The following is a 23,513-nucleotide window of genomic DNA, read 5'->3' on the forward strand; positions in this document are numbered from 1 at the left end:
AGTCAGACAGCCCAAAACACGCACACAGTCAGACAGCCCAAAACACGCACACACAGTCAGACAGCCCAAAACACGCACACACAGTCAGACAGCCCAAAACACGCACACACAGTCAGACAGCCCAACACGCACACACAGTCAGACAGCCCAAAACGCACACACAGTCAGACAGCCCAAAACGCACACACAGTCAGACAGCCCAAAACGCACACACAGTCAGACAGCCCAAAACGCACACACAGTCAGACAGCCCCAAAACGCACACACAGTCAGACAGCCCAAAACGCACACACAGTCAGACAGCCCAAAACGCACACACAGTCAGACAGCCCAAAACGCACACACACACAGACAGCCCAAACGCGCACACACACACAGACAGCCCAAAACGCGCACACACACACAGACAGCCCAAAACGCACACACTCAGACAGCCCAAAACGCACACACAGTCAGACAGCCCAAAACGCACACACACAGACAGCCCAAAACGCACACACACAGTGATGGCGCTCTCCTTTATTTAAGTTGTTTTTTGCTGATTGCTGTAAAGATGTTCGAGGGAAGAGGCTTTGTTAAAGAAAGCTGAAAATGAAACTACTCTGATTATGAATAAAATCTTATCCTGTAGCACTCTGTCCTTATGAGGTCATCTCCAACACCACTGTTTGTCCTTTGTTCCACACATTATAACAGTTTTCTGCCTTGTTTCTACTTTGTGGAGTTGTAGCCAACACAGAGTGACGTCAGCAGAGATGTTCTGTTCTAAACCTGTCAGACATCAATTTCATTCAGACTTCTGTCTTGAACTTCCCTAAGATGTATTTTAGGGTGTGGAGAGCTAATGCCAGGACAGGTCAAATGTTCTCCTGTAGTGCCAGACGTGTGGGGAACGGTATCGTAGGTGCCTGCTGTTATGTCCTCTCCCCAGGGGTGATAATAGACGGGGCTGGCGACCAGCGAGAGGAGTCTGTTCACGTGGCGCAGATTGCGATTTGTGTGCTGGGGCTCGCTGTGCTGTTCAGTGTGTTCTGCCTGGGCTATGACCTCATCACAAGGACCGAGAGCGTGGTCACCTTGCTGACCTCCAAAGATGCCATGGTGGAGGTGTACTACAGTAGTGCTGGACCCAACAGAGTGGAGAGAGTAGGAGACAGAGATAAGCTGTGGAGGAGAGAGTAGGAGACAGGGATAAGCTGTGGAGGAGAGAGTAGGAGACAGATAAGCTGTGGAGGAGAGAGTAGGAGACAGGGATAAGCTGTGGAGGAGAGAGTAGGAGACAGGGAGAAGCTGTGGAGGAGAGAGTAGGAGGCAGAGAGAAGCTGTGGAGGAGAGAGTAGGAGACAGGGATAAGCTGTGGAGGAGAGAGTAGGAGACAGGGATAAGCTGTGGAGGAGAGAGTAGGAGACAGGGATAAGCTGTGGAGGAGAGAGTAGGAGACAGAGATAAGCTGTGGAGGAGAGAGTGGGAGGCAGAGAGAAGCTGTGGGGGAGAGAGTAGGAGACAGGGATAAGCTGTGGAGGAGAGAGTGGGAGGCAGGGATAAGCTGTGGGGGAGAGAGTAGGAGACAGGGATAAGCTGTGGGGGAGAGAGTAGGAGACAGGGATACGCTGTGGAGGAGAGAGTGGGAGACAGGGATACGCTGTGGAGGAGAGAGTGGGAGGCAGGGATAAGCTGTGGGGGAGAGAGTAGGAGACAGGGATAAGCTGTGGGGGAGAGAGTAGGAGACAGGGATGAGCTGTGGGGGAGAGAGTAGGAGACAGGGATAAGCTGTGGAGGAGAGAGTAGGAGACAGGGATAAGCTGTGGAGGAGAGAGTAGGAGACGGGGATAAGCTGTGGGGGAGAGAGTAGGAGACAGGGATAAGCTGTGGAGGAGAGAGTTTGAGACAGGGATAAGCTGTGGAGGAGAGAGTAGGAGACAGGGATAAGCTGTGGGGGAGAGAGTAGGAGACAGGGATAAGCTGTGGGGGAGAGAGTAGGAGACGGATAAGCTGTGGAGGAGAGAGTAGGAGACAGGGATAAGCTGTGGAGGAGAGAGTAGGAGACAGGGATAAGCTGTGGAGGAGAGAGTAGGAGACGGGGATAAGCTGTGGGGGAGAGAGTAGGAGACAGGGATAAGCTGTGGAGGAGAGAGTTTGAGACAGGGATAAGCTGTGGAGGAGAGAGTAGGAGACAGGGATAAGCTGTGGGGGAGAGAGTAGGAGACAGGGATAAGCTGTGGGGGAGAGAGTAGGAGACGGATAAGCTGTGGAGGAGAGAGTAGGAGACAGGGATAAGCTGTGGAGGAGAGAGTGGGAGGCAGAGAGAAGCTGTGGAGGAGACAAAGAGAGAATTTGTGTAGGACTGCGTGGGAGACACAGAATCACAGCACCTTCGTTCATTTCCTACCTTATGTGTGTATCCAGGAGTTGTTCCTTATGTGTGTATCCAGGAGTTATTCCTTATGTGTGTATCCAGGGGTTATTCCTTATGTGTGTATCCAGGAGTTGTTCCCTGTGTGTGTATCCAGGAGTTATTCCTTATGTGTGTATCCAGGAGTTGTTCCCTGTGTGTGTATCCAGGAGTTGTTCCTTATGTGTGTGTCCAGGAGTTGTTCCTTATGTGTGTGTCCAGGAGTTGTTCCCTGTGTGTGTATCCAGGAGTTGTTTCCTATGTGTGTATCCAGGAGTTGTTTCCTATGTGAGTGTCCAGGAGTTGTTCCCTGTGTGTGTATCCAGGAGTTGTTTCCTATGTGTGTATCCAGGAGTTGTTCTCCTATGTGTGTGTCCAGGAGTTGTTCCCTGTGTGTGTATCCAGGAGTTGTTTCCTATGTGTGTATCCAGGAGTTGTTTCCTGTGTGTATCCAGGAGTTGTTTCCTATGTGTGTATCCAGGAGTTGTTTCCTATGTGTGTATCCAGGAGTTGTTCCTTATGTGTCGTGAAGAGGGCACGACAAAACCTATTTCCCTTCCGGAGACTGAAAAGATTTGGCATGGGTCCTCAAAAGGTTCTACAGCTGTACCGTCGAGAGCATCCTGACTGGTTGCATCAATGCCTGGTATGGCAACTTCTCGGCCTCCGACCGCAAGGCACTACAGAGGGTAGTGCGAATGGCCCAGTACATCACAGGGACCAAGCTTCCTGCCATCCAGGACCTCTAAACCAGGCGGTGTCAGTGGAAGGCCCTACAAATTGTCAAAGACTGTTCTCTCTGCCAACTCACGGCAAGCAGTACCGGAGCGCCAAGTCTAGGTCCAAGAGGCTTCTAAACAGCTTCTACCCCCAAGCCATAAGACTCCTGAACATCTAATCAAATGTCTACCCAGACTATTTGCATTGGTGTGTGTGTGCTGCATTGTTGGTTAGGGGCTCGTAAGTAAGCATTTCACTGTAAGGTCTACACCTGTTATATTCGGCACATGTGACTTATACAATTTGATTTTGATGTGTGTATCCAGGAGTTGTTCCCTATGTGTGTGTCCAGGAGTTGTTGGCGTGTTGTGAGGATAAAGGTGAGCTCAAGGAAGGAATGGACGTCCTGCTGAGGGCCTGTGTGTGTGTGTGACATGGTTTCAGATAGGAGAAAAGATACAGAAGGCAGGTGAGAGCTTCTTTACTGTTCAGTAGTACAGACAGTGTGGGAAGGAGAGACAGTGAAAGTGTAATTCAGTGAGAATAACAGTCAAATGCACAGATACACTGCATGGAACATATCTCTACAGGTTATATATTAGACACAAACTATAGATTTATAATGTGTGAGCCTCATTTATATTTTAAACATTCTCTTTATAGCACACACACACACATATATACATAGATATATATATATATATATATATATCACAATATACAGTACATTATAAAAGGTATCCTGACTTTGTAGAAACCTGGGGACTCAACACTGCATCAGCCTGGAAGAGGACAGCATGGAGAACCAAATGACAAGGAGCTAGTGAGTGAGATGCTGACTTTAGTACTGGACACATTGTCTCATAGTATCACATCATGTTCTACTGCTTCTCTTGAGATGTACACATACACATGGGAAAGATTGTGGGTAAGGTCAGGTAGAACAGGGGGTTGTGGGTAAGGTCAGGTGAGGCTCCAAATGATGGTGATTGCCGCTACAATGCCATTTAGGACCGCCACACTGTAGCCCATATGGAAGGAGTGACCTGTCACCTGCCTGAGACACACACACACACACACACACACACACACACACACACACACACACACACACACACACACACACACACACACACACACACACACACACACACACAATTAGACATCAAGGGTTGCAACACATAGACAGCTTGGGACTGTAAGTTTCTATCTGGAAAAAGATGATTCTGAGATAATTGGCTTTAAAGTTCTGAACCCTCATTGGTTTAAAAGGTATCAGCAATTTTGAATTGAGGTATTTAGACTCCTGTATAGGTAGAGAACACCGAACAGAACAAGGCTGTTTCAATAACTACATGTTGACTAAAATACAGATAGAACCTTATAGTCCCAAGCTCTCGATATGGCATCATTCTATTTACACACGTGTGTGTCCTGCTATCTGGGCTTGGGAGAGAACAGGAAGAGATGGAACAAGAGGAGTTAGGAAAAGGACAAGATAATTAGGCTAAGGCCAGTGGAAGAGTTAGGGAATGTAGGTTAGTCAGTGGAGGCTGCTGAGTGAGGACGGCTCATAGTAATGGCTGGAATGGAGTCAGTGGAATGGTATCAACTACATGGAAACCACGTGTTTGATATGTCTGATACCTTTCCACTGACTCCATTCCAGCCATTACTATGAGCCATCCTCACTCAGCAGCCTCCACTGAGGTTAGTGTACCAGTGTGTGTGTGTGCGTGCGTTACCTGAGGTGGGCAGGGGACAGGGGCGTTGGGGGGAACGTGCCAGGCTCAAAAGAGTCGAAGTAAGTGATGGTCCATGTGAAGCTACAGCAGTAGAACCCTGCTAACACCGACATGACCAGAACACTCCAGAACCCTACAGAGGGGGAAGAGAGAGAGAGAGAGGGGGGGGCAGAGGGGAGAGCGAGAGGGGGGCAGAGGGGAGAGCGAGAGGGGGGCGGAGGGGAGAGCGAGAGGGGGGCGGAGGGGAGAGCGAGAGGGGGGCAGAGGGGAGAGCGAGAGGGGGGCAGAGGGGAGAGCGAGAGGGGGCAGAGGGGAGAGCGAGAGGGGGCAGAGGGGAGAGCGAGAGGGGGCAGAGGGGAGAGCGAGAGGGGGCAGAGGGGAGAGCGAGAGGGGGCAGAGGGGAGAGCGAGAGGGGGGCAGAGGGGAGAGCGAGAGGGGGGCAGAGGGGAGAGCGAGAGGGGGGCAGAGGGGAGAGCGAGAGGGGGGCAGAGCGAGAGGGGGGCAGAGGGGAGCGCGAGAGGGGGGCAGAGGGGAGAGCGAGAGGGGGGCAGAGGGGAGAGCGAGAGGGGGGCAGAGGGGAGAGCGAGAGGGGGGGTGGAGGGGAAGGAGAGAGAGAGAGGAACATGTTTTGTTAATTTTCTGTTCTGGAGGCTAAGTCTGTTTGAACAGACCTGTACTTACCTAGGAGTCTAACCTCTGAGCCATCCTCTCCAATCACTCTCTCATTCCGCATCTCTGAAACACACACACACAGTATACAGAAGTGACAAGATGACATATTTACATAACAATTAACAAAAAACAATATTATTCAGCTACTGTCCAAGAGGGTCTTCATCCGCAACTAGAATTCTGTAACTCTTGTATGACAGTCGATGTACCTTTCAAAATGAGGTAAACAAAGGCGCAGAATACTGCAACGACCGACACCACCATCGCACAGCAGAACATGGAGAAAATCCTTGCGGTCCACAGTCTTCGGTTGTCCCAAAAACTCTGGTCCGGTTTGACCGGACGCTGCCGGTGTTGTATGTCCATTTTGGTAACAGTCAAGTAATACCATTCAAAAACGTTTAACTAGCTGTCAAAGCAAGCACACGCTAGATCAACGTAGCGAAGTTAGTTAACTCTCCCAAACTGCCTTCCTTCAATTATAGTGACACGCACGTTGTTTAAATAGAATTAGGATGTATTTTAATAGTATCACTGCCCTATGTAAACATGTCATGTAAAGTTATTTCAACAAGTCCCCTTTTCGTAACTTTCTAAACTTCTGACAATGCTTTCAAAACATAGCTCCTTCCTCTTCCGTATCCGAAAACTAAACCCGCCCTAAAAACTTAAATCCAACCGAAAAGCATTACTTTCCCTGACGCAACCAACAAACATCTTGTCCATTGGTTTGAACACGTCTATCATCTTCTTTTCTCACCAGTGTTCAGTAGGACACACCGCAGCTAAACGTTTTGCAACAGAAATTGGAACGAGCGCCCCTTAACTATATTTGACCTAGAGTGACGTTCAGTAGAGCACAATGTAGCTAAACAATTTGCAACATCATTATCAAACAATGTATCACATATTGAAAGAAAGTGTACCAAAACACGCTTCAGCCCAGCTTGAACAAAATGGACTCAGGTGCTCGACTGAGGGACATTCCTTACCCCAAGACACTTCAATGGGTGATTATCCACTAAAATAAAGAGAAAGGAGTATTCTGTATATATCCCATATATTAGGCCAAATATAGATAGTGCAGAGGCGAACATATATCTGTAGCACAACTGTCCAGAGCAGATTTTTTTTAAATGACGTGCACCTACCTGGTCAGACATGAAAACGTTAGAGAACACCTGTTATCTTAACTCTGTCTATGTTTTCAGTTTTTTTAATGACGTGCACCTCTGTCCGTTTCCTTGAATCCTCTCTGCAAAAATACAAATCTTATACAATGTATTAAGCTGACAAATACGACAGGGACCAATCTCTCAGGATTTGGCTTTGACTAGAGATAATTAGAGAACGCAACATTGTATGTGTTCCATTATAGTGTTGCCTATGCTAAAACGGGCTTTTGGGAACTAGAGTCTTCTATCTATCTCTATGTTTGACTTTTACTGTGTGTTTCTGGCCTCTTGTGGCAGCCTCAATCAGTGATGACCTTTCATGATTGACTTTTCACTTAATGTAATACAGAAACACTGTCCTCTGATATTGATGGGGGATATAGCAATAACAGAGTTTCTTTGGAACCATCTTTATTAGAACAAAGTTCTAAGGGGGAGAGAGGGTGAGTCTATCCCAAACGCACTTTACGACTGTTGACGAAGTCCGACACCTTCACCATCCCATCACGCGCCTTCCTGAGAGACAGACAGACAGTCAGAGATACACACACATTTTGTGCAAAGTAAATTTTGTTTCTCACACCTGTGTCTTCTGGTACTTGAGAGCCTTTGTTTTCACTGTGTAGCAGCTGTGTAGTTGTTTTGTAGCCCTGTGTAGTTGTTTTGTAGCACTGTGTAGTTGTTTTGTAGCCCTGTGTAGTTGTTTTGTAGCGCTGTGTAGTTGTTTTGTAACTCTGTGTAGTTGTTTTGTAGCTCTGTGTAGTTGTTTTGTAGCTGTGTGTAGTTGTTTTGTAGCTGTGTGTAGTTTTGTAGCACTGTGTAGTTGTTTTGTAGCCCTGTGTAGTTGTTTTGTAGCCCTGTGTAGTTGTTTTGTAGCGCTGTGTAGTTGTTTTGTAACTCTGTGTAGTTGTTTTGTAGCTCTGTGTAGTTGTTTTGTAGCTCTGTGTAGTTGTTTTGTAGCACTGTGTAGTTGTTTTGTAGCCCTGTGTAGTTGTTTTGTAGCACTGTGTAGTTGTTTTGTAGCCCTGTGTAGTTGTTTTGTAGCGCTGTGTAGTTGTTTTGTAACTCTGTGTAGTTGTTTTGTAGCTCTGTGTAGTTGTTTTGTAGCTGTGTTGTGTAGTTGTATAGCTTTTCCTGTAGTTGTTGTGTATCTGTTCAACTCACGCCTGAGCCTCCAAGTAGGTAATGGCTCGGTCTATCTGGGCCTGGGACACCTCTCTGTCCACCGCAGCCAGGTAGGAGTAAAGGAAGCGGAAGGTCTCGAAGGTGACGCAGGCGTCTGGGGGCTTACACGAGCTGTCTGAGTTCAGGATGTACAGCGCGTGGGTCATGGCATTCTTGATCGTCTGCCAGAGAGAAGGCAGAGGTCACCAAGATAACAGGGGCCCAATGGTCATTTGATAATGTCTGTATGTTATTGTGTGTGTGTGTGTGTGCGCAACGTGCATGCATGCGTGCGTGCACAATATCATATGTACCCCTCCCAGATAGCTGCAGCCCAGGGCGAAGAATTTTATCCAGTCGAGTTGATCTCCGAAGCAGCCCACTGTCATGATGTGTCTGAGAAGGTCGTCAGCCAATCCTAACGACCTCCACAGCTTGCTCACCTCCTTCTTACTGACTGTGCCCTTCTTATGTAGCTGGGAAGGGGGGGAGAAGGGGGTAGGGAGACGGGGACAGAGAGAGAGGGAGAGATGTCACGTTTATGTGTGTGTGTGTGCGCACGTGTGAGTCATGCATGTGTGTGTCTAGCTGTGGTGTGTTTGTGTGTGTGGCCCCGTACCTTTTCGTGCATTGTGGTGAGTACCTCAGGTGTGAGGTCCATGGTGTTGGGGGTTACCACTTTGTCTGGTGTCCTGTTCACAGGTAACGTTTTCCCCTGGACCAGAGCACTGAAGTACCTGTAGAAGACATGCATACCAGCACAATACTGGGGTTAATACAGCAGAGCAGGAATCCTGGTCTTGGAGGACTGTAGTGAATGTATGCAGGCATATATTCCACACAGTTCAGCTACTACTGACCTTAGATCAGTGAGCTTCGTCCCCTATGGGCCCTGGTCAAAAGTAGTGCACTATGTAATGAATAGGGTTCCATTTGGGAAGCAGACGAGGTCAAGGGCCAACTTTCATCCTTCTCCTCTCAGATGCTACAATACTAAACTGACCTTGGATCAGTGGCTAGGCGTAACTTCATGCTACTCACAGTGTGGCCCATTCTAGCAGGTCTTCAGGTTGTGTCCGGATGGCGTCCTTGGTGAACTGCTTCAGAATGCCGGGGAGCTCTGGAGGGATGACCACCGGTTTACCTGTGTGAGACATTCTAAACCCAGAATGGGAACCAGCGGCAACAAAAACACCTGTAGGGTGAAAAGAAAATTGTATTTTAACGTCATTCTTGCAATATCTGCCTGACTCTAAAATAAAAATGTTAAAGGCCCAATGCAGTCGTTTTTAAGTCAATATCAAATAAATTATTGTTAACAATGAAGTACCGTACTGTAATAGATTTATATTAAAATCAGCTGAAGGGTTTTTATTTATTTTTACTATTTTCTACATGTAGAATAATAGTGAAAACATAACTATGAAATAACATGAAATCATATATTAACCAAAAAAAGTGTTAAACAAATCAAAATATATTTTATATTTGAGATTCTTCAAATAGCCACCCTTTGCCTTGACAGCTTTGCACATGCTTGGCATTCTCTCAACCAGTTTCACCTGGAATGCTTTTCCAACAGTCTTGAAGGAGTTCACACATATGCTGAGCACTTGTTGGCTGCTTTTCCTTCACTCAGCGGTCCAACTTATCCCAAACCATCTCAATTTGGTTGAGGTCGAGGGATTGTGGAGGCCAGGTCATCTGATACAGCACTCCATCACTCTCCTTCTTAGTAAAATAGCCCTTACACAGCCTAGAGGTGTGTTGAGTCATTGTCCTGTTGAAAAACAAATGATAGTCCCACTAAGCCCAAACCAGATGGGATGGCGTATCGCTGCAGAATGCTGTGGTAGACATGCCGGTTAAGTGTGCCTTGAATTCTAAATAAATCACAGTGTCACCTCCTCCTCCATGCTTTACGGTGGGAAATACACATGCGGAGATCATCCGTTCACCCACATCGTGTCTCACAAAGACACGGCGGTTGGAACCAAAAATCTCAAATTTGGACACCAGACCAAAGGGCAAATTTCCACCAATCTAATGTCCATTGTTCGTGTTTCTTGGCCCAAGCAAGTCTCTTCTTATTGGTGTCCTTTACTGGTGGTTTCTTTGCAGCAGTCTCCTGTGAACAGTTGATGTTGAGATGTGTCGGTTACTTGAACTCTGTGAAGCATTTATTTGGGCTGCAATTTCTGAGGCTGGTAACTCTAACAAACGTATCTACTGCAGCAGAGTTAACTCTGGGTCTTCCTGTCCTGTGGCGGTCCTCATGAGAGCCAGTTTCATCATAGCGCTTGATGGTTTTTGCGACTGCACTTAAAGAAACTTTCAAAGTTCTTGAAATGTTCTGTATTGACTGACCATGTCTTAAAGAATGATGGACTATCATTTATCTTTGCTTATTTGAACTGTTCTTGCCATAATATGGACTTGGCCTTTTACCAAATAGGGCTATCGTCTGTATACCACATCTACCTTGTCACAACACAACTGATTGGCTCAAATGCATTAAGAAGGAAAGAAATTCTGCAAATTAACTTTAAGAAGGCACACCTGTTAATTGAAATGCATTCCAGGTGACGACCTCATGAAGCTGGTTGAGAGAATGCAAAGCTGTCATCAGGGAAAAGGGTGGCTACTTTGAAGAATCTCAAATATAAAATATATTTTGATTTGTTTAATACTTTTTTGGTTACTACATGATTCCATGTGTTATTTCGTAGTTTTGATGTCTTCACTATTATTCTACAATGTAGAAAACAGTAAAAATAAAGAAAAACCCTTGAATGAGTAGGTGTTCTAAAACTTTTGACTAGTAGTGTAGCTTTTTACCCAAAAACTATTTTAAAAGCAAGAATTTAGCAAGGAATGTCTGAGTGGGGAGTGTAACACTGTATAGTGAGGTTTGGAACTCCCGCATGGTGATGTCAACATGGAAAGCTGAAACTCCCGCCTATGCAAACCACCTGATTAGAAGGTCCTATGTAGATTGTATATTCAATAAGCAACTATCAGGAAATAACACTGATACAAAATCTCACTTTTACAGTGTTAGTTTCATCAGCTGTTGTACAATATTATATAAAATACAGGAAAACTGAATTTGGACTGCACTGGGCCTTTTAAAGGCAGGCCTATAGCCTATTAATAACTATGGATTAATTTATGAAAACCATGTAAATCAATTAAATAATTAACCTGTAAAAGACGGTGCAGTTCTCTGCGCGTGATCAGACGACGTAAACGCTGTGAAAGCCGGAAAGACAGTAGCACGTGCTGCGCCGGTTATTTTGTATCAGTTTGTGATTCTCGCGTAACAGACGGCAATTGTGACGTCACATTGTGTGCGTCCCGGGTGTGTGTGAAATGAAAAATAACAAATGTCCGCACGGGGCGACATTTCCTCATGTTTTATCATTTGCAGCTCTCGACAGACATTTATGGGACATTTTCACAGTAGAATAGTAGTTGATCTATACGAGACGATAGTTTATCTTGAGTCATTCTACCTATAATCGAATAGTAGGGCTATATAACTTTCCTAAGATAAGAGTTAAACTAAAAGTGATATCTGATATGCCAACATTCCCTTTAACCTTTTATATTTGACAGACATGAATCATCATAATGTACATCCATATTATAAAGCAGTGATAGATTTAATTAAAAAGGTAAAATGTAGAAGGGAGGGATAGATGGGGCACGTGTGTGCGGCTTGCTTGCATTTGTGTGTGAGTCACAGGAGGTTGGTGGCACCTTAAATGGGGAGGACGGGCTTGTGGTAATGGCTGGAACTGAATCAGTGGCGATTTTAGCACGTAAATCTTGGTGGGGCAAAATCCACAAACCAATTTTAGATGCATACCAGAAAAGCCACTACACAACACTAAACAATATATTAATTGCACAATAACGGTGACAAACGGTGCCCACAAACTGTTAGGGCCTACATAAAGCTGTCCCGACACAGAGCTTTCTTTTCAGCACCATGGAGTGAATCCTTACCACTGCTACACTTGGCTATCAGTGGAGCCTTGTCTGGCAGCAAAATAGTTCATTCAGCCTCATTTACTGCCTTTCATAAAACATAGCTGATATGTGTCACGTCCTGACCAGTATAGGGGTTCGCTCATCAACTCATCCTTGACCGCTGGCTACGTCCCTTTCGTCTTCAAGAGAGCGAGAGTTGCACCCCTTCTCAAAAAACCTACACTCGATCCCTCCGATGTCAACAACTACAGACCAGTATCCCTTCTTTCTTTTCTCTCCAAAACTCTTGAACGTGCCGTCCTTGGCCAGCTCTCCTGCTATCTCTCTCAGAATTACCTTCTCGATCCAAATCAGTCAGGTTTCAAGGCTGGTCATTCAACTGAGCCTGCTCTTCTCTGTGTCACGGAGGCTCTCCGCACTGCTAAAGCTAACTCTCTCTCCTCTGCGCTCATCCTTCTAGACCTATCTGCTGCCTTTGATACTGTGAACCATCAGATCCTCCTCTCCACCCTCTCCGAGTTGGGTATCTCCGGCGCGGCTCACTCTTGGACTGCATCCTACCTGACAGGTCGCTCCTACCAGGTGGCGTGGCGAGAATCCGTCTCCGCACCACGTGCTCTCACCACTGGTGTCCCCCAGGGCTCAGTTCTAGGCCCTCTCCTATTCTCACTATACACCAAGTCACTTGGCTCTGTCATATCCTCACATGGTCTCTCCTATCATTGCTACGCAGACGACACACAATTAATCTTCTCCTTTCCCCCTTCTGATAACCAGGTGGCGAATCGCATCTCTGCATGTCTGGCAGACATATCAGTGTGGATGACGGATCACCACCTCAAGCTGAACCTCGGCAAGACGGAGCTGCTCTTCCTCCCGGGGAAGGGCTGCCCTTTCCATGATCTCGCCATCACGGTTGACAACTCCATTGTGTCCTCCTCCCAGAGTGCTAAGAGCCTCGGCATGACCCTGGACAACACCCTGTCGTTCTCCGCTAACATCAAGGCGGTGACCCGATCCTGTAGGTTCATGCTATAGAACATTCGCAGAGTACGACCCTGCCTTACACAGGAAGCAGCGCAGGTCCTAATCCAGGCACTTGTCATCTCCCGTCTGGATTACTGCAACTCCCTGTTGGCGGGGCTCCCTGCCTGTGCCATTAAACCCCTACAACTCATCCAGAACGCCTCAGCCCGTCTGGTGATCAACCTTCCCAAGTTCTCTCACGTCACCCCGCTCCTCCGCACACTCCACTGACTTCCAGTTGAAGCTCGCATCTGCTACAAGACCATGGTGCTTGCCTATGGAGCTGTGAGGGGAACGGCACCTCCGTACCTTCAGGCTCTGATCAGGCCCTACACGCAAACAAGGGCACTGCGTTCATCCACCTCTGGCCTGCTGGCCCCCCTACCTCTGCGGAAGCACAGTTCCCGCTCAGCCCAGTAAAAACTGTTCGCTGCTCTGGCACCCCAATGGTGGAACAAGCTCCCTCACGACGCCAGGACAGCGGAGTCAATCACCACCTTCCGTAGACACCTGAAACCCCACCTCTTTAAGGAATACCTGGGATAGGATATAGTAATCCTTCTAACCCCCCCCCACAAAAAAAGTATATATATGTACTATTGTAAAAAAGGATATAGATGTACTATTGTAAAGTGGTTGTTCCACTTTACAATAAGAGCATCTGCTAAATGACGTAAATGTTATTTGTTATTGTAGTTTGGTCAGGACGTGGCAGAGGGTATTTCTTTTGTGGTTCGGGGTGGTGGTTTGTTTGGAAGGGTGTTTTATTATTTCCGGGTTTTAGGTTATGTTCATTCTAGTTCTTTGTATTTCTATGTCTTAGTAATTGGGTGTTGGACTCTCAATTGGAGGCAGGTGTTTTCTGTTGCCTCTGATTGAGAGTCCTATATATAGGTTTGTGTTTTGTTTGTAGATTGTGGGTAGTTGTCTTTAGCACTGCTGTAGTAAGTATAGCCTGTTAAACTGTCGTTCTTTTGGTTTATTGTTTTTCCCTTGTTCACATTTATTTCAATTAATATGATGAGCACGCAACCCTCTGCTCCTTGGTCCTCTCTACCCAACGACAGCCGTTACAATATGGCTGACTTGCTTAATCAAATGGGGTTTCTGCTGACAATTGAGATGTAAAAACTATGGCATAACGGAACGACAAACGGATAAGAGACAATCCGTAATTTTGATTAAGACATTAATGAGCGAGCTAGGACGGACGTAGTCAATATAACTATTTGTTCAACACTTTTGAAATGTACAGCGCCAGAATTCAGAACATAGGCCGTTCTTACAGTTCTCCATGTACACCAAGTCAGAACCAAAGGATAAATAAATGGGGCATTGTTACGCACGCCTCTAGAAAGAGGGAACGCAACACCCTGCTACAACTTAACTCTCCGTGGTGTGAAAAAGGTATGGAAGTGTAGGTGTGAGCAAGGATGACAAAAAGGCAGAGAATACCGTTTACTGGGAATTTATTCCTTCACACGGTAAGTTTGGGGAAAAGGGGCTGGACAGAACCAAAGCAAAGAAAGTAAATATCAAAGCCCCCTCCTACCTTACCTGCCTACCCACTACTTACCTAACTAGCACCACCTGGTGCACTAACCAAAATACAGGGGATGGTCCACCCAGGTCTTTCCTAGTGTGCATAGACAATAAATTACTACGGGTATATGTATGCCCGCGGGCCTCTTGCCTAAGCACTCCCTAGGTGCCTTCCCCTTCCCCCCTGGGAACAAATGAAACAGAATATTCCAAATGTCTTTACAACAAACTGAGAAAAACCACTAACTCAGGACATTAAAGACAGGGGCGAAAATCTGATATCAACTTTGGAGGGGACAATTACATGACATTTTCTCAAGAGCAATTCCTGAGGGGGACACCAAAAGTAGTGCTGTAACACATAGCCTACATTGTAATATGGTAAATGTATATTGAGGAACCAAAGAAATAAGGTGTTTGCCGTACTCCTAACTACCGGTACCCAAAACTACACAAATCACAACAGCAATACCATTGCCTTTGTCGTGTCTTTGGCTATGCCGGATTAAGTGATATGACATGCTAACTTATAAAATTATTTCTCTGTAATTAATATTACCTGATTGAGCTAATCATGTAAATGTAATTAACTAGAAAGTCGGGGCACCACAGAAGAACGTTTATAGAGCTGTTATCTTCCGAATAAACTCTTAAAATACTTAGTAATATTTTACATCGATAGCAGTCAATATTAACCCTTATCTTATTTTCAGTCTCATCATGAAAGTTGTAAATTCTTGGTTATCTTCACGAACCCTGGCTAACAAGTTGAATCAGCAATACAAAATTGGGTTTAATTATTTATTTACTAAATACCTAACTAATCACACAGAATTACAAATACACAGAATACAATGATGTCATACAGAATTCGCCCTGGTGAACGGAGCCTGTATCATGGCTGGTTACACAAAGGAAAGGGGGGTTGGGCTTGAATGAAAGAGCGGGAAGATTTAGGAACAAAGAAACAGCAGCTATGCTATCGGAAATACATTATCTTATGCATTCTAAATTACCGCCCATTTGGAAAAGGAAAATGCAATAAATATTTACTCTGAGCTGCGCTTCGGTAGATTGGTCGTAGATGCTGGCCGGGTTGGCCAACAGATCTTCCTGTAGTGGAAGAATGTCTCTAGTGGTAATGGATACGTGGTGGTATCTTCGTCTGGTTGTTAGACTGGATCCGTCGTCCGTCCTTTCCTAGCCCACGTTAGCAGCGGCTAACTCAACGGCTAGGAAGTATCACTTCTGTAGTGAATAAGCTCAAAGTTCATACCAGTTCATACCATAGCTCACGCCGAGGTTGGCTTAGTTCTGTCCTTGATATGCGTCTGTCCTTCTAACGTGGAGGCTGCAGATCTCACGTACTGGAACACCCTGGTTATCTTTTCGTCAAAGACTTATATAGTGGAGAGGGAGAAAGGAGGTGTTTCATCGTTTATAACCCCATGTCTCTTCACAGGGTTGGCCACTGATCGGGCAGGGCACTTTCCTTATGAAAACCCAATTCTCTCATTTGGAAGCTAAAATTACATTTAATGTCCTAACAAACAATTTCAATATCAAACATTTCAATTGCATAACAATTCCATGTGACTCTGATAACTAGAGGGTGTATACTTTCTCAGGTACAGTTTATGTCGTCCTGTCATCAATCACAATGTCTCAGATAACAATGAACTGACATACATACTCATTACGTTATCAAGCATATTTCCAACTGGTTTTATTATCAAAAGATGGTTCCTTTTCCCCATTTGTTTGATGTTCCCAGACTCTCTATATTTAACACAGGCTATTCAAGTCCTTCAGTAGGGTCAGAGAGAGAGGGGAAGGGAGAAAGGTATTTATGGGGGGGTCATAAACCTTACCCACAGGCCAACGTCATGACACCTTTAACAAATCTTAGTTCAGTCACCAGTTTAAGTTGAGAGTGGGGGTATCCATGGCATTTTCCAATTATGTTCCTATTTTACAAGTAAAAAAAAAATGGAGAACCTTTCATAATGTTGCCAAACAAAGACTCAAACTTACCTGAGACTCCCTGTCTCTGCCAGTCTGTCCCTGCATATCTGTCCCCAACTCTGCTGTCTGTGTGCCATCTGTTGCCTGCTCTGCCTAATGACATCATTGTGAAACATTTCCATTAGAATTTCATTTCTTTCTTATGAACATTTTATCAACTAGTCTTTGAGATTAGGCTACTAGGGTTCTTACTATGCGTTTTGGTGTATTGAAAAATACTCTGATGTCGGGCTTTTATTTTTCTGCCATTTTTCTACCTGGCTGGCTGGCTACACACACACACACACACACACACACACAGTGCGTAGGTTATTTACAGTAGGAGATGGGCTTCTATCATCTTCTATCATTCTATTTGGGCTTCGATCTAAAAGGTAGCTAGCAAATGTGAAACGGATTAAAATGACAAGAGTTGACAGCTGTATGAGTTCACCATTTACACATCATATGCTGCAACCTTTTGTAATTTTAATAGTTTGTTTCATATTGGCTGGCTTCCAACAATAGCTGAATTTGCAAAGCTAGCGAGCACCAATTCAGTTTCAGTGGTGTTTGCTATAATCTTTGCTACCCGGGTTAAATAAAGGTGAAATAAAATAAAAGTTCACTTGTGACAATTTAGCTTTTGCAACGAGACCATTAAATATATTTAAGACAATGGTAGAAGAGTGTAGTTCTGTTCAGTTTGGATTTCAGTTTATCGCTAACCTTATCACAGGGACTTTGAAGCACTAACTTACATCATCTGCATGCTGACTCCATCTTTGACGACGCCACATAAATAGAATAGGTACTAGCTAGCTTAATAGTTAATATTTGCGCGCTAGCTCTGCATATTCAGTTAGTGTGTGTGCGCGATTGACTGGATTAACCTCACGTCAGTTACGTTCATTGAGTGCCTTTCAGACAGTAGATACGACCTCTCTGTTACCTAGCAAGCTAAGGAACTGGCAGTGGATCAAACCATTGTGAGGCAAAGGGTGGGGGGGTTGCAATCTTTTGAAACTTAAAAACGCGCTATTAAGTGTCTATAATCAGCACAATTGCTTTCATTGCGTATTATTAATATTATTTAAATTACATAGTTATGTTTCAGTGATATATTGGGGGGGACAAATCATTTTTCCCAGGATGGGGGGGTCGTGTCCCCCCCGTCCCCCCCGGGATTTCCGCCCCTGATTAAAGAAGCTCTCTCTGCGCAACAAACACAGAAAATTACAATCGGCTCTCACAGCAACAACTACACAGTACATACCAAATGTCTTAGCAACAACCAACATGCTATAACTCTCAGCCATTATCTCTGTGTCTCCCAGCAAATATCTCTCTGCAATCATCTCTCTTTCTGAGCAATAGAACTGGGGCTTATATAGCTTCAGAAGAAGTTAGTAATTGGAGACAGCTGCGTCCTGACGAGGGGGGCGGGGTCAGCTCTCCAATCATCAATGTTGATTGACCAATCAGCTGCTCTAGAGAATTTCAGGAATCCATTTCCTGAAATACATACATGATAATACACAAACCACAACTGGGGAACGTAACAGAAACTGGGGAACGTAACATGGCCACCACAAAAAATGCAAACATACAGTTTGCAATAACAAAAACCAACGCATCCCCAGTTATTAAACCCGTGATAGAGCGTCGGCAACCACATTTGCTGAGCCCTTCACATAGGCTATCTGTACATTATATCTTTGTACAATCAGAGCCCACCGCATAAGGCGGCGGTTCTGATTGTACATTTGTTTCAAGAACACCAAAGGATTATGGTCTGTGACGATGAGCACAGATAGATTTTATCTATCATTTCTCTTCATATGACAAGGATGGAAAAGGATTTGCCAGTAGATTGTCAACTTGATTCATGATGATGACTGCTTGTCCAGCTTGCTAGCTAAGATTTTGAAAGTAGGATGTTGACATGATCAGTCCAATCAAATCTACGATAGATATAACGTGATTTGATGTCATTTTATCTGTGGCCAATAACCTTGAGCCTTCATGGATGGGCACTTCTAATGTAAATCTATGGCAGCACCCAAGGGGCTTGAATTTTCGAGCTCTCCCCATAGATTTTGCAGTGACGTAGTGTCCCCATGAGTAATAGAACACTGAGCCAATCACGGCGCAACTACAGAACATTACCAACCCCTACACTCCATATTTTCGTTGGCTGCCCCACCACCACAGAAAGCACTGAGCTAGACTGAAACACCTGCATTTTGAGCTGCTTTACTCAAAAAAGCAAAAAAGAGACCATGTTTGTATGCGGCTTTATTAACTCAATGATTTTTTCCCTTCTTTTAGCTAAACAGGTGGGGCTCTTCCCCACCTGCCCTGAAGGACCGGTTGCCACTGAGTGGTATGTTATCAAATACATCAAACACATGGTTTCCATGCCATTCCATTAGCTCCATTAAAGCCATTATTATTAGCAGTCTCCCCCTCAGCAGCCTCCAATGGGGTGTGTGTGTGTGTGTGTGTGTGTGTGTGTGTGTGTGGAGATGAGAGGGAGGTTTGGTCTGTTGTTGGGAGGCGATAACAATAGGTTACACAACCACAGTAGGCGACACATTGATGCTGCGGGTGTCACGGTTAATTGAGTGATGTCACCGGGAACTGTGTTTTTTTCTAGATAGGCGGTTACTGCTTTTATGTGAGACTGAGTTGCAACAAGAGGAGGCGGGCTGGTGATGCAATAAGCAAAGGGCAGCTCCTCTAGGCTATGCGATCAGCATCAAATATAGCCTATATAGGCAGCTTGACCCCATTAAGATATCCTCCTCTTCTTTAATCTGGGAAGAACAAAGCAAACCATGATGTTGCCATCGTCCTTGGTGTGTGAAGACTGGTGGATGAATGACGGCATAGATCGAGCGCATTAATTTTATAGCGCCTGCCAGGGAATAAGGGAAAGTCCCTCCTACAGTCAGAGCACAGCGATGATGTTCTTCTTAAATCACTTCAGGCACCGTATGTAGTCTACACTACCGGCCTGCCTCGCCTCAGGTTGCACGCGCCGTGCATGGACAGGCTCGGGACTGTCGGTGCTCATGCAGTCAGCTGAGCCCGAGCCATCTGCACCGCGTGCGTTTCGGTATAACACTATTGTTAGATTGGTCGGTAGGTCGGTTGTGGTTGGCTAGTAGTGGAGCATGCTGCACGAGCTTTCCGCCTCGGTATTCGGTAGGCCTACTAGTCAACTGCTGAACAAAAGCGCGCAAGGCGATACGGTGGGATATGATGAGATGTGATGCCGCGCAGGATCACCGTGACAGTAGCGGAGGAACGGGAATGCGCGCGACTACGGACGGGAATCGCTGCTAGGATACAGAAGAGAACATGGGGACGGGGCCGCGCGATGACTGACTGACTTTCTCCCGGTAACGACCATCTCTGCATACCGAGGGGTTCAAAAAAGGAAAGAAAAAAAGAACCGATCAGCCTCTCGTTGAAGGCGTGGAGGATATATCGGAGAGGATGAATCCCGGGGACCCTGCCCAAACCGGACCCGGTGAAGCCGGTCAGGACGGGTTGGCTAAAGCAGGTGGGCAGGCTGGGTGTTAATGGCATCCCGTGCCGAAATCGATAATGGGTGAAAAGGCTAAACCGGAGGGATTGATCACAGCTGCCTGGCCCCCGGTATGGGTGGATGTAGCCTATCGTTACCGTGCAGGAATGTGCCTGTCCGTTACCGTGAGAAATAGCACTGGCAGAGCTGTATATTCAGCCCATTATAGAATTAGACTATTTCACCGCAGCGCGCATGGTCAGGGAGGACGAAGCATATGCGTTGAGTTTTTGGTCAATTTGTGTGATTGAGGATCCATCATGATCACTTGCTTTGGCGATGTAAACATGTTTCCCATGCCAATAAAACCTATTTAATTGAAATGAGAGAGAGAGAGAGAGAGAGAGAGTACAGTAGCAGCCTAGCCTATATATGTTCTATGTAGCTTGCAGCATTTGATCCGCGGTGTTATAAAACGATATCAATACAGACACACCCACATAATCTATGTGAACGTTTATTTGACCGTATTCTGTCTCGCTTTGATCTTTATACAATCCACAAACGGCCGAGCACGGGCCCGAGGCTTTTCGCTGTGATGTTAAATCGTCAGCACATCCATTCATTCTCTCTGTGTGTGTAGTAAGCATGTACAGCTGCTATAGGCCATGTTATCGCATCTGTGTGTGCAATAAGACACTAGCTACCATTACACACACACACACACACACACACGATGATTATGCATGACTATCAGACATGAAATAAGGTGTGTGTGTGTGTGTGTGCTCTCTCCAGTGAGCATGGATGGTAGAGGTCCCAACTAGTCCACAGGACTGCATCTAGTCTAAACAGGGATCCTCTCCTAGTTTCCTCTCCTAGTTTCCTCTCCTTTATCTACCCTGATCTGAAGACACTGGACAACACACTGTGGTGGATGCCTCATCCCCTTGATTGGTCTAAAGGAGAGGACTACAGCCGAGTGAGGAATATAAGGGATATGTCTCAATACCCTTAAATGGTTTCCTCTTCATGCCACTTTTCATCCATGATATCTTCTCCTTCATCAGCACTGACCTGAAAAACACAGGATGGGTGAAAGCAACATTGCAGATCCTTAGAGGGAATTTTTCTCACACCCTTCAGGTTGTTTCATGTCAGATGGAGGAAAAGAGATATTGAGAGGAAAAGGACTTAAGACTATTGAGATGCATCCCAGTAGGCTGTCTCATCCCAAGGGCTGGTAAGACATGGAGAGAAGGGAGGGAGAGGTTGTCACAGCGCGCCTGTGATCTGCTTCCCGGCTGCTCCTCGGAACGATCAGTGAAGGGTTCCTCTTCATTTCTCTTCATTCCTCCTCTTCCTCTCAACGCTTCTCCCCCTCTCCCTCCCCTCCGCTCTTCCCCTCTTCCTCCTAAGGTTATCATTGGTCCCTGAGCTGGGAATATTCAAACACAGCGGTGTGTTAATGCCCTGTTTATGCTCAGGATTATGTGTCTCTCCCACTGAGATGGATAAACCTGCCTCAGTACACACACACACACACACACTACATCAATAGACCAGCACAGAGGGGCCTACTCACCTTGGATACCAAGGCTGCATCCCAAATGGCACCCAATTCTCTTTTATAGTGCACTACCTTTGACCAGGGCCTATAGGGCTCTCATCAAAAGTAGTGCACTATATAAGGAATAGGGTGCCATTTGGGATGTAGACCCAAAGGATTTGTTGGTGCACACTCCTCTCGCTCAGTCCTCTGTGCCTTTAGCATGCTAGTGTTATAATCTGGCTGGTGATATGTAATTCATGGTGAATGAGTGCCATTATGGCCCATCCCTAGATGACTGACACACACACACACACACACACACACACACACACACACACACACACACACACACACACACATACACACACACACACACGATGATTATGCATGACTATCAGACATGAAATAAGGTGTGTGTTTGTGTGTGTGTGTACTGTATATTACATGACCAAAAGTATGTGGACACCTGTTCGTCGAACATCTCATTCTAAAATCATGGGCATTAATATGGAGTTGGTCCCCCTTTGCTGCTATAACAGCCTCCACTCTTCTTGGAAGGTTTTCCACTGTGTTGGAACATTGCTGCAGGGACTTGCTTCCATTCAGCCACAAGAGCATTAGTGAGGTCGGGCACTGATGTTGGGCGATTAGGCCTGACTCGCAGTCGGCGTTCCAATTCATCCCAAAAGGTGTTCGATGAGATTGAGGTCAGGGCTCTGTGCAGGCCAGTCAAGTTCTTCCACACCGATCTTGATAAACCATTTCTGTACGGACCTCGCTTTGTGCACGGGGGCATTGTCATGCTGAAACAGAAACGGGCCGTCCCCAAACTGTTGCCACAAAGTTGGAAGCACAGAATTGTCTAGAATGTAATTGTATGCTTGAACGTTAAGTAAGATTTCCCTTCACTGGAACTAAGGGGCCTAGCCCGAACCATGGAAAACAGCCCCAGACCATTATTCCTCCTCCACCAAACTTTACAGTTGCACTATGCATTGGGGCAGGTGGTGTTCTCCTGGCATTGCTTTCTACTTTTAACCCAAAAACATGAGCCATGTTGCTTTTCCTGCCTTATCTACGAGAGGGAGAGGCTACAGGTTAACAAAGAGTTAAGTTTTATTAGAAATGAAGAAAAAGTGTGTAAGATCAGATACACAAACAGACAGGAGAGAGTACACTACTAGGAGCCATGAAGAGAAGTGTCCAGATTCCGTACAGCAGAGCAAATACATTTTTTTTAACAAAAAATACTTGGCATTGCGCATGGTGATCTTTGGCTTGTGTGCGGCTGCTCGGTCATGGAAACCCATTTCATGAAGCTCCCAACAAACAGTTATTGTGCTGACGTTGCTTCCAGAGGCAGTTTGGAACTCGGTAGTGACTGTTGCAACCGAGGACAGATGATTTTTACGCGCTTCAGCTCTTGGCGGTCCCGTTCTGTGAGCTTGTGTGGCCGACCTCTTCGCGGCTGAGCCGTTGTTGCTCATAGACGTTTCCAATTCACAATAACAGCACTTACAGTTGACCAGGGCAGGTGGTATCCTATCACAGTGCCACGTTGAAAGTCACATAGCTGTTGAGTAAGGCCAATCTACTGCCAATATTTGTCTATGGAGATTGCATGGCGGTGTGCTCGATTTCATACACCTGTCAGCAACGGGTGTGGCTGTAATAGCTGAATACACTCATTTGAAGGTGTGTCCACATACTTTTGTATATATAGTGTATATAGAGCATTCAGAGCCTCTCTGTATGGGGGTACACTATGGTGGTGATGAATGCACTGCAGTGTTGTCTATAAACTGCTTAGGAAAAGTGTGTGTGTGTGTGTGTGTGTCTTTGTGTGTGTGTGTGTGTGTGTGTCTTTGTGTGTGTCTGTCTCTGTGTCTGTGTGTCTGTGTGTCTGTGTGTGCTTTATTCTCAATCTCGTAGTGTAGTTGTAATCTGTGTTGCGGTGGTACACTGTCTGTGGCCTGGCCTGCTCTTTCGT

At 45.7% G+C, this 23,513-nt stretch overlaps 2 protein-coding genes across 6 annotated transcripts in view; both read right to left on the reverse strand.

Moving 5' to 3' along the window:
• Positions 1 to 3,577: 3,577 nt before the first annotated feature.
• LOC115179397 (ADP-ribosylation factor-like protein 6-interacting protein 6) lies at positions 3,578 to 6,177 on the reverse strand. Its single transcript, XM_029740884.1, has 4 exons — positions 5,739 to 6,177; positions 5,539 to 5,592; positions 4,858 to 4,990; positions 3,578 to 4,169 (listed from the first exon to the last, which is right to left on the reverse strand). The coding sequence occupies exons 1-4, from the start codon at positions 5,893 to 5,895 to the stop codon at positions 4,076 to 4,078; spliced, it is 438 nt and encodes a 145-aa protein (XP_029596744.1). The 5' UTR covers positions 5,896 to 6,177; the 3' UTR covers positions 3,578 to 4,075.
• Positions 6,178 to 7,098: 921 nt separating this feature from the next.
• LOC115179396 (ropporin-1-like) overlaps positions 7,099 to 23,513 on the reverse strand; it is a 16,835-nt gene continuing 420 nt past the window's right edge. Inside the window, exons 2-7 of one of the 5 annotated variants that reach the window (XM_029740880.1) lie at positions 20,984 to 21,048; positions 8,910 to 9,063; positions 8,488 to 8,605; positions 8,183 to 8,344; positions 7,869 to 8,050; positions 7,099 to 7,220 (exon numbers count right to left, since the gene is read on the reverse strand). In XM_029740880.1, coding sequence (XP_029596740.1) covers positions 7,154 to 7,220; positions 7,869 to 8,050; positions 8,183 to 8,344; positions 8,488 to 8,605; positions 8,910 to 9,063; positions 20,984 to 21,038 — 738 coding nt within the window. In that variant the 5' untranslated portion in view covers positions 21,039 to 21,048 and the 3' untranslated portion in view covers positions 7,099 to 7,153. Of the gene's footprint in view, positions 7,221 to 7,868; positions 8,051 to 8,182; positions 8,345 to 8,487; positions 8,606 to 8,909; positions 9,064 to 10,427; positions 10,450 to 11,072; positions 11,162 to 20,983; positions 21,410 to 23,513 lie in introns of those variants that run through there. The other 4 variants (XM_029740879.1, XM_029740881.1, XM_029740883.1 and 1 more) reach the window with 4 other exon arrangements.

The sequence above is a fragment of the Salmo trutta genome, chromosome 39, assembly GCF_901001165.1.
Source record: "Salmo trutta chromosome 39, fSalTru1.1, whole genome shotgun sequence".
Lineage (NCBI taxonomy): Eukaryota > Metazoa > Chordata > Actinopteri > Salmoniformes > Salmonidae > Salmo > Salmo trutta.